Source organism: Sitophilus oryzae, unplaced genomic scaffold, assembly GCF_002938485.1.
Source record: "Sitophilus oryzae breed Bouriz unplaced genomic scaffold, Soryzae_2.0 scaffold_1576_pilon_pilon, whole genome shotgun sequence".
Classification (NCBI taxonomy): Eukaryota; Metazoa; Arthropoda; class Insecta; order Coleoptera; family Curculionidae; genus Sitophilus; species Sitophilus oryzae.
In genome coordinates this window covers 11,204,308-11,219,137 of record NW_022146254.1, presented here as the reverse complement: position 1 = coordinate 11,219,137, position 14,830 = coordinate 11,204,308, and the positions used below count along the sequence as shown (strand labels likewise).

At 33.5% G+C, this 14,830-nt stretch overlaps 1 protein-coding gene across 1 annotated transcript; it reads left to right on the top strand.

The window, feature by feature from the left end:
• The first annotated feature begins 1,106 nt into the window (after positions 1–1,106).
• Positions 1,107–1,818, top strand: LOC115879096. Its single transcript, XM_030895745.1, has 2 exons — positions 1,107–1,323; positions 1,412–1,818. Exons 1-2 carry the CDS (start codon positions 1,107–1,109, stop codon positions 1,816–1,818), a joined length of 624 nt encoding a protein of 207 aa, XP_030751605.1.
• The last annotated feature ends 13,012 nt before the right edge of the window (positions 1,819–14,830 follow it).

The window sequence follows — 14,830 nt, the reverse complement described above, 5'->3', positions numbered from 1 at the left end:
AACTATACAGGGTGAGTCATATAAGTGCAAATATTTTCAGGGGTGGTATATATTTCGACCCCAGGAACTCGTCTATGAGTTTTTTTTTACAAAAAAAGATGTTAAAAATCGAGCATTTTCTTTCAAATTTTCCTGTATATTTTAGAAAACTTTTTAGAACTTCCTGTTCACCGCAAATTTTCCCACGGTGTAGTTTCTTAATCTCTGATATTACGGCACTAAAAGAGATACAAATACCGAAAAACTGAGGTGGCTCAATTTTTTTAAAAATAAATCTATTTTTTTCAATTTCCAAACTTTAATAACTCGATTAGACTTATTTGAAACTCGATAAAGAGAATATATTATGTTTATTTTATTAAGATCTACCAGCCCTGAAAATATTTGCACTTATAGACTCACCTTGTATAATAAAAATTTTCAAACCGAACAAACAACAGATGATTATTAAAATTATAAGTGTCCCAGAGAAAGACATTTTACCATAGTTATTTTACAAATTGGTGTTTATATTTAAAAGCAATTGCTAATACAATCATTTTTGAGCCCACCGGCCCATCTTTCCACCGGCCCACCGGGAATTTTTAATAAACCTGGTTTGTTTATGGATATATTGTTTTGTTCTGTGGTTCCCCATGCAAACTGATATTTCTAATGTGCTGGATTCTGAATTGATTCTTTTAAGATGCGGTGGCGACGTTGATTTTGTTTTAAGCAAAATTACTTTGCTAAAATACATTAATTAAAGTTATGAATGAATAACTTTTTGTTTATTTTATTATTTGCCACTGTGAGTCTCATTTCTTTCTGTTTTGGACATGCATAAATGGACTGTTTCTATTACTATACTTTACTCGGCCTGCCCATGGTAAATTTACTACAATAATCTGTGGCAAGAAATAATCCTCAATATTGTTATTGAATTCACAAATTATTTTTTTTAGTGTCGAGATATAACTGCTCTCATTAAACTTGAAATATCTAAAAGTGTGTTTTATTAAAATAGTAATAAATATAAAGTAGTTTGAAAAAAAAAATTGACCTTTTGACCAAGTTGCCCAATAAATTTGAAGAAGGAAAAGATCAGTTTGGAAACACAACGCAAAATGGAACAAAGAAGGAAATTGAAAAGCGACGAACATGCCAGTCACGGTGATTTGAATAAACTAAATAAGGAAATATCAAGAGAAATCAGAAAAGACATAAGAAAACACAGAAACGAAAAAATTGTTAATACTATCGAGGATAATAAGAGCATGAAAATAATGAGACGCAAACTTACTAATGGAAAAAAAGAAATCGTCAAACTCAAGGACAAAAATGGTAAAAAATATAACATCTAATAGAGAACATTTATTACAGATTGTGGAAACATTCTATGAAACACTATACACCAACCATTCTACTCTAGACTCGAGGAAGTACCTACAAGGAAAGGTTCAAAATCAGGGTTCTGAGGATGTTCCGGAAATCTCTGTAAGTGAAATTTACAATGCTCTAAAAAAGATGAAGAACAATAAAGCTCCGGGGGATGGTGGTGTCGTCACAGAAGCGATAAAGATGGGAGAAACAGTATTAATGACCAATATTCAACGGCTGTTCAATCTTTGTTTGGAAAATCAAAATATCCCTACAAAGTGGAATAACTCAATAATTATCCTCTTAGATAAAAAAGGAGACATAGCAGACCTGGAAAATTACAGACCAATTAGCCTTCTTAACCATCTTTATAAACTTGCAAAATTGGACTTCTACCAACCTAAAGAGCAAGCTGGTTTCCGTTCCGAATTTGGACCAATGATCATCTGCAGTGTTTAAAAACCTTAATAGAAAAAACCATCGAATACAATCGTCCCCTAGCACTGATATTTGTCGATTTTAAAAAAGCGTTCGATACGGTAGAATTACCGGCCATCCTAACAGCGCTACAAGAATGTAGAGTCGACCATCGATATTGTAACATAATAAAAAACAAATATGACAATGCTACAACAACTGTAAATCTACATTCCACAACTAACCAGATAAAAATAAATAGATAAATAAATAAAATAAATGCTTTTATTGTCAAAAATTTTTTCAATTTGTAGACAAAGGTAAACTAACAAACAAAGTAAAAAAACAAGGTACACAAACAAACAAACAAAAGATAATACAAAACAATACAAAAAATTGTTTATTACTGTTCTTGAGCATGCATTCAAAATGCTGGCTTGGCAACAAAAAGGAATAGTTATCGATGGAGAGAGACTCAACCACCTACGCTTTGCGGATGATATCGTTATAGTGTCAAATAGTCTGGGAGAGATCAAAGACATGCTTCAAGAACTTAACGATGCATTACACGAGATTGGACTAACAATAGATTTTGACAAGACTAAGATAATGACTAATATGGTGCCCAGCGAACACATACAAATTCACAACAACAGAATAGAATTAGTCCACAAATATGTATACTTGGGCCATGAGATCAAAATAAGCAGAGATAACCAAACCTGTGAACTGGCTAGACGAATTACCTTGGTATGGGCGGCTTACAGAAAAATGAGGGGCATCTTTAGAGCAAATATCCCAATACACCTGAAAAGAAAGGCATTTAACCAATGTATCCTCCCAGTTTTGACCTATGGTGCAGAGACACTCACTCCAACAAAAGCAACCGCAGAAAAATTGAGAGTGACACAGAGGCGGATGGAGAGATCTATGATTGGCCTGACTTTGAGAGATCGAGTAAGAAATGAAGAGATACGCCGACGTACGGGAGTGGATGACATTATCCAGCGAATCACAAAAAGTGGGGATGGGCTGGACACATTGCTAGAATGGCACACGGGAGATGGACCAAAAGACTTATAGAGTGGAGACCAAGAGCCGACAAGCGTAGCCAAGGCAGACCTCCCACCCGATGGACCGACGACCTGAAACGAATAACAACTAACTGGATTGCAACAGCTAAAAACCGCGAGAACTGGAGACGTTTGGGCGAGGCCTATGTTCAACTATGGACGTGAAAGGGGGCTACGTGATGATGATGATGATGATAAAGTTTGAACTTTAGGTCAATTTTTTTTTCGTATGTATTTTTTCTCTGTCCTTCTCTGACGTGCCGCCACTGCCAGAGACCGACCATCCCGCATCAGCTGGCCGAAATTCACCGCCGATGCACCACTAGAGGCGTTCGTTAACCCCGGGGGTCCCATTGTGGGCCCTTTAGGGGACCTTTCTGCTCTGCGGAATTAGGGATTGTGTGTGCGGAGCGGAGTTGAAAGAGAGTAAGGAGGATGGGAACGAAACGGTGGCTATCTGTTGCTCTTCATGCTTCTACTTGATGGAGGACCGTATGAGTTGTAAGTAAAAAGGGAGAAGAATGTCGAAGTGTAAGAAGAAAAATGTTATTCAATAATGACATTTTTTGAAAAATCGGAACGAAAAAAATCAAGAAATTATTTATAATTAGTTTTTTTCTAAGAAGTAGGAGTGAGTTTTTTTGTTTTTCTTTCACCTAAGTATATATACCCATAAACAAGAAATATATCGGGTGCATCTAAAAAGTGGCTCACCCCTATACCTTACCCTATAACAGGATTTGGTATGTTAGTTATGACATAAATTTGGATTGACTGACTTTTTCAATTGTTTCCGATCACTTCTTGTTTCCCTGGAAATTACTACAACTTTTAATTTTTAAATGACACCTTCGGCATTTTTTTACTTTAAAAAATGACACTCTGATAGAAATGACATATCATATGTCAACATTTGACATTTTCGCATATGCTTTACTTGAAATTGTATCATGCGGTTCATAACGACAATTTGACTCGAAATACCAAGTGTGAGATACCAAATTATTCGTAAAAAATGCTTTTTCCACATATGCTAATGAGCCACCTATTTGAAAAATTTGAGATAAAAGATTAAAAATACGATTTGTGCATCCTTTAACTGGCCAGGACAAAACACTAAAAACATTACACGACCAAATCTATTTTTCCAAGGCTCCTGAATTAAAAATGAGTGTTTTTAACACAGCCATGGCATTCTAGATTGAAATTTAAAATACAGTTTTTTTTTCAAGCGAGAATGTCAAAAGTTGACATATGATATGTCATTCTATTCAGAGTGTAATTTTCTATCGAATAAAGGAGAAATATATTGAGGATGCTATTTAAAAATCAAAAGTTGTAGTCATTTCCGGTGAAACAGGAAGTGACCGAAAACAATTGAATACGTCAATCAATACTAATTTATGTCATATACTAACATACCAAATCTCGTTTTTTTATCTGAGAAAATAAAAAAGTTATAGGGGGGAGCCACTTTTGAGACGCACCCGGGTATATGTATAGACTAAGAAAAATATTTCAGATAGACATTATAATTATTAACTTCATCACCATTACTGCAAGATATCAATAAATAAAATTTAAATAAAGTTATCTGTAATAAGGTTAGAGGACACCTCTTTAAAGCTGCATGATGAGAATATAAAAAATTAGTTTTTAAAGAAATTTCAGTTTCTCATCAAAAATGTCGGTATTATTGTTTAAAACTTTGAAACAAACATTAGAAAATTGCAGCTTAATCAAATAAGCCTTCATTTACAACTTTTTAGCCGACCATACCAGCAGGTATGGTAGGCTATTAAGATCGGCAAAAAAAGTTTTTTTAATTTCACTCAAAATGAGTTATTTGGGTCATAAATGACCTAAATACAAAATATTTTCATGGTGTCTGTCTGTCTGTTGTAGCATAATTAATAAAATATGTGGGAAATATTAAATATAATATATTAATTTAATATAATATTAAAATTCTTATAAACAAATATACAGGGTGTTTCAAAACAAATGCGAAAAACTTCAGGGGGTGATTCCTTGTTCAAAATAATGGGTAGTTTGCTTCATAAACGTTGGGTCAAAAGTCAACCATTAGGGAGATATTGCGGTACAAAGATGGCGGAAAAATAATGTTTTTATTTTTTATCTTGAAAACGAAAAGAGATAGACTAATAAAATTTTATGGAAGCATTACTGTTATGAAAACACACTTTCTGGTAATTTTTTCACTTTTTTAAAATGAGTGGAAGGGGTTGAAATAAACTACCCCTATCATTCTTGTTAACGAAATTTAAAGAAAAATCTTATCAAACACATGCAAAAAAATTAATTTGGATAGTTTAGTTTCTTTAGAAACTTTTTTATCTCTTGTATTTTTTTGATAAAACTCACCGATTTGAAATTAAAAAATAAAATGTAAAGCATTACATGTCAGGACAAAAAACATTTTCTGATAAAGTATCTAGTGGGCTGCTGTAATTTTTTTAGGAAAAAATCTAGTCGGCCGCTGTTACTTTTTAGGATATTCCTAATATTATTTTATTTGACCATTACTCTACTGCAATACGTTATTATCTAGATGATTATTATTATCGTTATTAATGTTATTATCACTAGATTCTTAATCTAAAAATGTTTTTTGTCCTGACATGTAATGCTTTACATTTTATTTTTTAATTTCCAATCGGTGAGTTTTATCAAAAAAACACAAGAGGTAAAAAAGTTTCTAAACAAACTAGACTATCCAAATTAAAGCATTTGCATGTGTTTGATAAGATTTTTCTTTAAATTTCGTTAACAAGAATGATAGGGGTAGTTTATTTCAACCCCTTCCACTCATTTTAAAAAAGTAAAAAAATTACCTGAAAGTGTGTTTTCATAACAGTAATGCTTCCATAAAATTTCATTAGTCTATCTCTTTTCGTTTTTAAGATAAAAAATAAGAACATTATTTTTCCGCCATCTTTGTACCGCGATATCTCCCTAATGGTTGACTTTTGACCCAACGTTTATGAAGCAAACTACGCTTTATTTTGAACAAGGTGTCACCCCCTGAAGTTTTTCGCATTTGTTTTGAAACACCCTGTAGATGGCCCAGGTAGTTCAATTTATAAATTTCGCTTTTTTGCAATAAGTAATGGAATTCGGGTGATCGCCATTTCATTTATACCGTTGCAAGTGTTAACAGCCCTTGGTTTTCGACTTATTACCAAATATATTATATTCTTATTATTTTGGGGTATAAACCTGGTGTTAGGTAAGAAATTAATTTACAACCCTTAATTCGGTTACCTATTAATTATAATTTATTTTAGAACTTTGTAGAACTATTACTAAACCACACTTACAAACATCAGCGTGGAAAATAAAAAAGATAATATTGCAGTAGCTGTTTTATTGACGCTGTTTTATAGCTGTTTTATTGACCAGTCTTCAGAACCTTACGTTACACTGTCTGTCTGTAACACGATAACTCAAAATATATAATAACACAAAAATACTGTGGCACCCCAGAATCTGGCCATTAGTTTTTTGGAGGGGATGGGGGGTTGGTAGGGGGGTATGGGAGGGGGTTAAAAATTTAAAAAAATCGTAACTTCAAAATTACAATAGCTAGCGAAACGCGGTTTTCAATTTAAGATTAGGAATAATATTTGCAACAAAATTTATAATAACATCAAAATCAGTCAAAGTCGCAGTTTTTGAGATAAAAAAAATTGGAAAAATTCCTTTACTTTGAAACTAAAAGAACTGCCTACCAACTTCTTATTAACGTATTCTATTAATTTCTTTATCATTGAATGACAACTTTTTCAATGTTTTTCTGTTACAACCAAACCAAAGTAATTTAAAAAAACACTTATTTTTTATAGATAGATATTCTGCAAAACTATATACCTACAAAAGTAAATTGACAGACATTGAAATACCTGAGAAAATACAGTATGGAGAAAGATAAACAGAGTGCTTTGATCGAAGAATAGAGGGCCTAAGGGCTGGCTTGAAGGGGTCAGGTGTGAGCGAAATCACTGAAAAAATATAGGGACCTTTTTGTCCGAATATTATTGGTGTTATTTTTAAGACAGCTGCAAAAATTAAATTAAATAAACTCTGAAGAGGAATGTGATGAATATGATGCTGAAATAGCATTTCGTATTGAATATTATTCATAATTCTATAAGTATCTAATACCCAAAATCTAAAATATAAATATTTTAACGATACAGGGTGTCATAGAAATAGTGTACCTCGTCTACATATAAAACCAGGTACTGTTTCAGGACCGTTGGGGAATTTTACGCTATCGCAATTTTCGTTTTGGCATTAAAATGTGTGTAAGAGTACCCAATTTCAATAAAAACTTTTATTAATATGTTCTTAAAAATAAACAAAATATATTATTTTTATTTACCCTTTCGAGTGCTGTGACCTAACTTCCTCGGGAAGCACTTTAGAGCATATAAGCTCATAGAAACTTTTTTTTATTATCTGTAGAAACACCCACCAAAGTTAGGTTCGCTATTTTTTGACACCCTGTATAGTAAAGATTTTCGGAAAAAAAGAAATATGCTATCTGTTTAGAATATTTCAATTTGATAATATTTTTTCAATATTGTTATGTATTATTAGATCTATATTAACTATTGAAATCCAACGAAAAATCACATATGAATTCTGTATTCTGTTCAGTACCATCTGTCATTTTCGTTTGCGTCGTTAAAAAAGTAAAGCAATTTTTTTTGTACTCAACACTGGCTTCTCTTAAACAACTGATTTAAAGTAATATTATACAGGAACAACTGTTATCTCGCTATTTAAAACCTGTCATTTATACTAAAAGAACTTCATCATGGTTTCCGACGAAAAATAATATATTGTTTTCAACTTACAACCTCCGGTATTTAAAGACTCTTTAGTTATCAGTTTACTTTAAAATTATAAAACATATGCCGAAAATATGTATGTATACTTTTCACAAAAATTTACTTTCACTAACGGTATTTTCAGTACACAATTTAAAATTGGTAGTTATTTAAAAAAAATCAACGTGGTCATACGTTGTATGATACTGCATGATACTTACAGTAATAAGAAAAGAGAAGTATCTTGGGGTGGGGTGGGGACTAAGTACCTATATTACAAGTTGTCAAGGATATTATTATATTTTGACCCACTTTTAAACATAATGTTTCGCGGTAGAAATTAAAAAGTTTATTTTTAAATATCGCAGCAGTAGTAATCAGCTGGTGTTGTATAAGTGCACGATTGACAAATGCATATAAGAACAATGAGTTTTGTTTTCCCCCCGAACAACGTCCCTTTGTTCGTTATTGCCTTTTTACATACATTACAAACTTGAAGCTCGAAAAATTTGCCTGATGGTAAACTAATTTAAATATACACTTACATATACACACACCGGAAAAATCTAGGGATATCATTTTATTAAAGTTAAAAATCTTTTTTAAAGTTAAAAATCTTTTTGTTTTGAATAAACAACCACATATTTGTAGGCCGATTAGAAACGAAGTAGTAACTTCGATAGAAACGAAGTAGTAACACTAGTTATTTCTAAATTTGGGATATTTGCAGAAGTGTTTGTGCATTTTTTGTCAAATGTATAAAAAGCACCTAGCATCAATTGTTCGAATTTAACCTGTACTGGCTATGTTTTTATGATAATAATTAAACGACATTATGGAGCGTAGACATCTTAACAGAAACGAAATGCTAAGGGCCATGTAATATCGCGATTAAGTGCACGCTACCGTGAAAGTGGTGATGTTGCTGAAAGGCACACAGGGCGACATCGCATTACTGCCCCTCAGCAAAATCATTTTTTACAATTAAATGCTCGACGCCGACCGACTCTTACAGCACCAGAGCTTAGTTTAATTCTCCAGGAAACACATAATGTAACCGTTAGTCCTGACACTGTTCGCAATAGATTAAGAGAGGTCAACTTAAGAAGCAGACGCCCCTGGAGAGCTCAACCCTTAACGAGAGAAAATCGAGAGGTACGATATTTGTGGGGCTCAAGATCATGTTCAGTGGTCGAATGAACAATGGGCCAATGTTCTCTTCACGGACGAGTACGCTTTGGAATTCATCCGGATTCGAGAAGGCTTAGGGTATGGAGAGAACCGGGAAACCTTATTCGGTTGGATCATGTTCAGGAAGTGCACCCTTATCAAGGTGGAACAGTTATGGTCTGGGGAGGAGTCCAGTTAGGCCGAAAAACCGATCTCGTTTTTCTTGAAAGGTTTCTAACAAGAATCATATATCGTGATTTAATTCTTGAGCCTGTCGTGTTACCATATGCCAATGATTTTGGGAGAAACTTCATTCTCATGCAAGACAATGCACGGCCTCATACAGCCAGAGTGGTAAGTGAGTTTATCAATGCTCATCAATTAAACATCTTATCCTGGCCGGCACAATCTCCTGGCCTCAACCCCATCGAGCACGTATGGGACGCGGTCCAAAGAAGAATTTTGAGAATGGGTATGCCTCGTGAAACTCGTAGGGATCTGGTTCGGGCCGTGAATGCAGCGTGGCAGGCTGTACCTCAAGAAGAGAACCTGATCAGGAGCATGGAGAGACGATGTAGGGCTGTAATGAACAGAGTAGCGGAGGTTTATAAGTAAAAATGGTTTTATCTTTTTTTTTAATTCACAGTTTAGAATAAAAAAAAATGTGTGTATTTTTTTGAGTTCAATAAAAATCAAGGTAAATTTGAAAAATTCAGTAAATTTCGCATTTTTATTTCCAATACGTCCTCTAAACTATTTGTGTATTTTAATTTTATTATATCAGAAATGCAAATAATAAAATTACTGACGATGGCTGGATAAAATTATAATATCCCTAGACTATTCCGGTGTGTGTATTTAGTTAATTATCAAATATTTATTAAATTAGAATTTTTTTTTCTCTCGTTAGTAGAAAGTAGATTTAGTTTTCTCTGTAGGGAAAATGGTAGAACACCAGAACACCACATAACTGGGTGCCATAAACTTTGGTACGACTGATATAGGAGATGAAGAGCTAACATCTGTAAATCCGTCTTAGATACTGGCTTTTGGCAAGGCCCTGAAATTTTATGGGGAATTATAACTCAAGAAAGGGGGACACAATAGATCTATAAGATCGCGGGGATTACTCCCTCCCCCTCCTATAAAATCTACATCTATTTATTATACAGAGACTTGCAAACTGTGTTAATATTTGTCATTGTGCGTTTTCGATTGTACGTTAAATTTTGATTTCCCACTTTTAAAAACGTTTTTCCTGTGTATTTTCCACACACCCCGGGCAAAATTGAAATCGAAAATCCACCCCTCTCCCTCCCTCGCACATACTTTTTCTAACCCTCTTGGCGCAAATTGAAACCGAAGCGATTAACAACGGGCGTAAAACAATCCGTCGACCAACTCATTCCGCCTGACTGATGACCGAAATCGTGTAAATATTTATCTATGACAGAACGCGCGCGTTACGTTTTGCTCCGGCATTTTTTTTCTCATTAATTACAACAAAAAGCCGACTATATCGTGCTCGTTGCAGACACTAATTTCCTTTGTAGCCAAGATTAATTTTTCCCCCTCGAGACACGCCCCTTTAAAGTTTTACAAATTGTTCAAGATACGTCGTGTATGTTATACAGCTAGTAACTACAGGGTGTCCCAGAAATAAGTGCAAATATTTTAACTGGTAGTATAGTTCAACCCCAGAAACACGCCTATGAGGTTTTTTTTGCGAAAAAAAAAATGTTGAAAATTTAAAATTTTTCTTGACATTTTCCGGGAAATTTGAAAAAACTTTTTAGTGCCACTTGTTTATTCACCTGTGATTTCCCTTCGGTGTATCTAAACCTTGCAGTGTTGCAACCTCCTATGTTATCCACATTCTACATAGTTCGGCGGAACATAGTTCTACATTTATAAATTCATAGACAAATCTATACTCAAAAAATTAGGTTAAAAAAAATTAAATGTTAAATTTAATCTTTTATCAGTGCTCATCATTAATAATTATAGAAAAAAAACACATTAATTATTTTTAGTACTTACCCTTTCAATGAAAACTTAACAAAAACCACCGAAAATTAACTAAAATATTACGTTTATGACGTTTACGAAAATCTTTGTTATGCTGCAAAATAACTTTATTTTGGAATAAATTTAATAAAATGATTCATATTATTTACAATCAGGTCACAAAAAGAAATTCCTAAAATGTTTATCGTAATTTAGAATTCAATTCAAGAAATTTAGAAAACAGCCCAACGAATAATCGATTCATTTTTGTTTTGTTTGTTTTCATTCATGTTTCTCTGTTTTATTTGAACCACTGTTTACAAAACACCTTGAAAAGCGCACATTACTTTGAATACCTTTTTGAATGAATAAATGTTGAGAATTATTGTCTCTTATCGCCACTTTACGAACTACTTTCAATCTAAGAAAATACATGTTTCGCTCAACAATTATTGACAACGTATTTTGTTTTTTCGCTATTTTTTCGATGTATTTCGACAATTCCATCGACAGCCTAACCGTCAGCCAAGAACGATGCCAGACGACGATGTTAAGCAACGTTGCCGTAGTTACAACAATTTCAAATTCAAGACATTCGAAGCAATCAAATTCGTATTAAATTTTAAAATTAAAACAGAGAAACATGAAAGGAAATAAACAAAACAAAAATGAGTTGATTATTCGTCGGGCTGTTTTCGATGTATTGAATTCTGAATTACGATAAACATTTCACGACAAGGGAGCAGTTACCAGTGATGCGCCGCTCTCTTGGGCGACGGCCGACGCGACTGTTGAGCTGTCCATGGAATTGTTGAAATACATAGAAAAAATAGCGAAAAAACAAAATACGTATTTAAAATTGTTGAGTGAAACATGTATTTTCTTAGATTGAAAGTAGTTCGGAAAGTGGCGGTAAGAGACAATAATTCTCAACATTTATTCATTCAGAAAGGTATTCAAAGTAATGTGTGCTTTTCAAGGTGTTTTGTAAATCAGTGGTTCAAATTGTGATGAAGCCTATATGAAAATAATGTGTTAAAAACGGGGACTGTTATTTTAGTAGTTATTATAATAGCATGTACAAGTAAAGCAGCACAGTGAAGTGTATTTTAGTTAAGTGCATATCGAAAAAGAGAACTGTCACAGTTACATCGATCTGTCATAAGTATCTTTGGTGTTAATGTTGGGTAAGTTTTTTAATTTAACTTCTTTAACACATTTTTTAACACATTATTAAACATTTAACTTTTAATTTATTTTATGTAATAATATCACAATCTTAAAAATGTAATGCATCTCTGCAAACTCCTCAGGTGTTGTGATTTTATGACTTACTTTTAACATATACTTTCTTGTCCCTATGGCAACATAGTGCGTCGAATTAACTGAAATCCGGGCTTGATCCGGGTAATTGGATGTAGTTGGCGATATCTGCCGGCGGTTCTAAAAGTTAAATAACTCGGTTATTTTCAATTTATTTTAAAAATGGTAAAGAGAAAATATGTTTTTTTTGACCAGATCTACCACCCCTTAAAATATCTGCACTTATTTCTGGGACACCCTGTATATCAGAGTGTAGTAATGATATCAATATGATTCCTATTTGTAGGGGGTGCCACCTACATGCGTTTTACTGGTTTGAAGAATAATAACTTTTCATCCGTACCTGTATAAAACTACTGAGTGAAAAAATATACATTTTAGTGACTTTTTACGTAAAAAATGTCACTTGGTAAAAATCGCTACGAGCAACCGTTCTCAAGATATTTAGAATGGAAATAGCCAATACATGTCATTATTGACAAAAAATAAACACGTTGAGTAGATGGTTATAGAACGAGAGCTAGCAACGTCGGGAAAACAAGTATTTTAAGAAAGCTGGCTCCTTAATATATCGTTTACTATGCTCTCTGGAGCAGCATGCGGCCCGTCTGGCTGCCGGTAAACGTTGCGTTACCTACTGCGCATTAAAAGTAGATCAGACACCAATTTTCATCCAAATATTGACTTTACCTCACAAATTATTTGCAAAAAATCGAAATAAAAATGTAATTTCTACACACTGTATCTCCGAAACTAAGCATTTTAGGACATACATTTATACGAACTTTTTTACTTATTTTTATCTGCACAATATGCTGCCGAAGTTTCTGGAGTACAGTTCGGACCACCCTGGATATGTATTTATGTAGTTGATAGGATGGAGTCTTACAATGAAGATTCCTCATTGCGTATATTTATATTTTAATCTTTAATACCAACAACAGCAGGGCATAATTCTTGAAAATGTGTATAAAAGAAACTCAAAATATAAATACCTAGGATGGAAATATCCTCGGAAATATCCAACGATGCAACACTAGTTCAAAATGTCAAATAGAGGAACACGCTGGGCAGAAGGGCGATAATTATGTTGAACGGACTGTTGCGGGATAAAAGTATATCAAACAAAAGTTGTTTCAGAAGATCCAGCCATCCCACAGACCGAAATCTTGATTCGGTCACCTGGAAGTCCCTCAACGGCATCAGAACAGGAGTAGAACATGTTAGAACCAACAAAGCCAAATGGGGACTTAACATTGACGAGAACACAAACTGTGAATGTGGCGAAATCCAAAACATCCGGACGCTATTATTATCTATTCTCTATTCGATACTAAGCTAATGGGATATTCTAAGAAAAATAGCTAAATACAGGGTGTTTAAAAAAACATGTGCCATCTCTCGTGGGGAGATTCCTCACGTAAAAATAAGATTTATTTTTCATATTAACATAGGTCCGATTCTGATTTGTTTCGTAGCTACAGGGTATTAACACAACAGGGGCCTACACAATTTTGATATCAAAAGAAAAAAGTCAGTGGCGCACATGTTTTTTTTTTTAATATTCCACACTGAAAAAAAGGATCTCTCAGTCGAAATGAATATGACTTTGACCCAAAAGATTGGCGCTTTTGAATAGGGCCAAGAACGACGTTTCTTTGCCCAAAGCATTAACTATCTTTTCATAAGCTGTAAAAAATTACTTTAGGGAATAGAAGAATCTATCTGTCCAAAGTATTTCACTCTTGGCCCAAAATTAATATGCAAAGAAGTTCTTGCTACAAGAATAATAGACTCTTTGATTCATGCAAAAATTCTTGATTGAAAAGGGACATTTCTTGATTAAAGAGACACTTTTCTTAAACCAATAGCGAATACCATTGACTCAACTAAAATTTATTTTCATCTAAGAGAACTCTCTACATCATAATATACAGGCATATTACGAGGTATATTATTTTCTGATAAATTTAGGTTTTCCTGGTCTGTAGTAAGTAAAGTGAGATTATTTTCCTCGATAGTAGTTATTTCTGCTTCTTCACTCCTTGGTATTTTTTTGGGGTGGTTCATCACTCTACAAATTACAAAAAAAATGTTACATCACGATTAATCAAAGTAAACAAACAAATTATTAAAATTATAAGCTTTGGTCACATTTTGAATTGTTTAATACGACGACTTGAAATTCTAAAATTTTTGTAATTATTTGCATAAAAAATCGATACCTATATTCTTATTCTATCTATAGTCACGCATGCATTATCTAAACAGGTGCATTAGGTAAATGTCTCTTACCTTCAAATGTGGATAATAAATGCTCTAATTTCCATTTTTTCAGAAACTCCTTTAAAGAATCCATATATCCTAAAATGTGTCCATAAAAAATGACAAATGCATGTTAATAACGATCACTAATTTGATATATGATATGCGTTTAAAAAGCAAATTATGCAAAATTTCAAGTGGAAAATTCCAAGCAACAAAACCCGTGCGTACTATGACAGGCGACCTATGAAATGCGACGTGAGACTGATCGGACTGCCGACTGATTGTATATAGGTACCGTCCTTCGTCATCGTCTTTGCGTGTCGTTATTATTTTTCATCAAAAGAGTATTTAGCTATT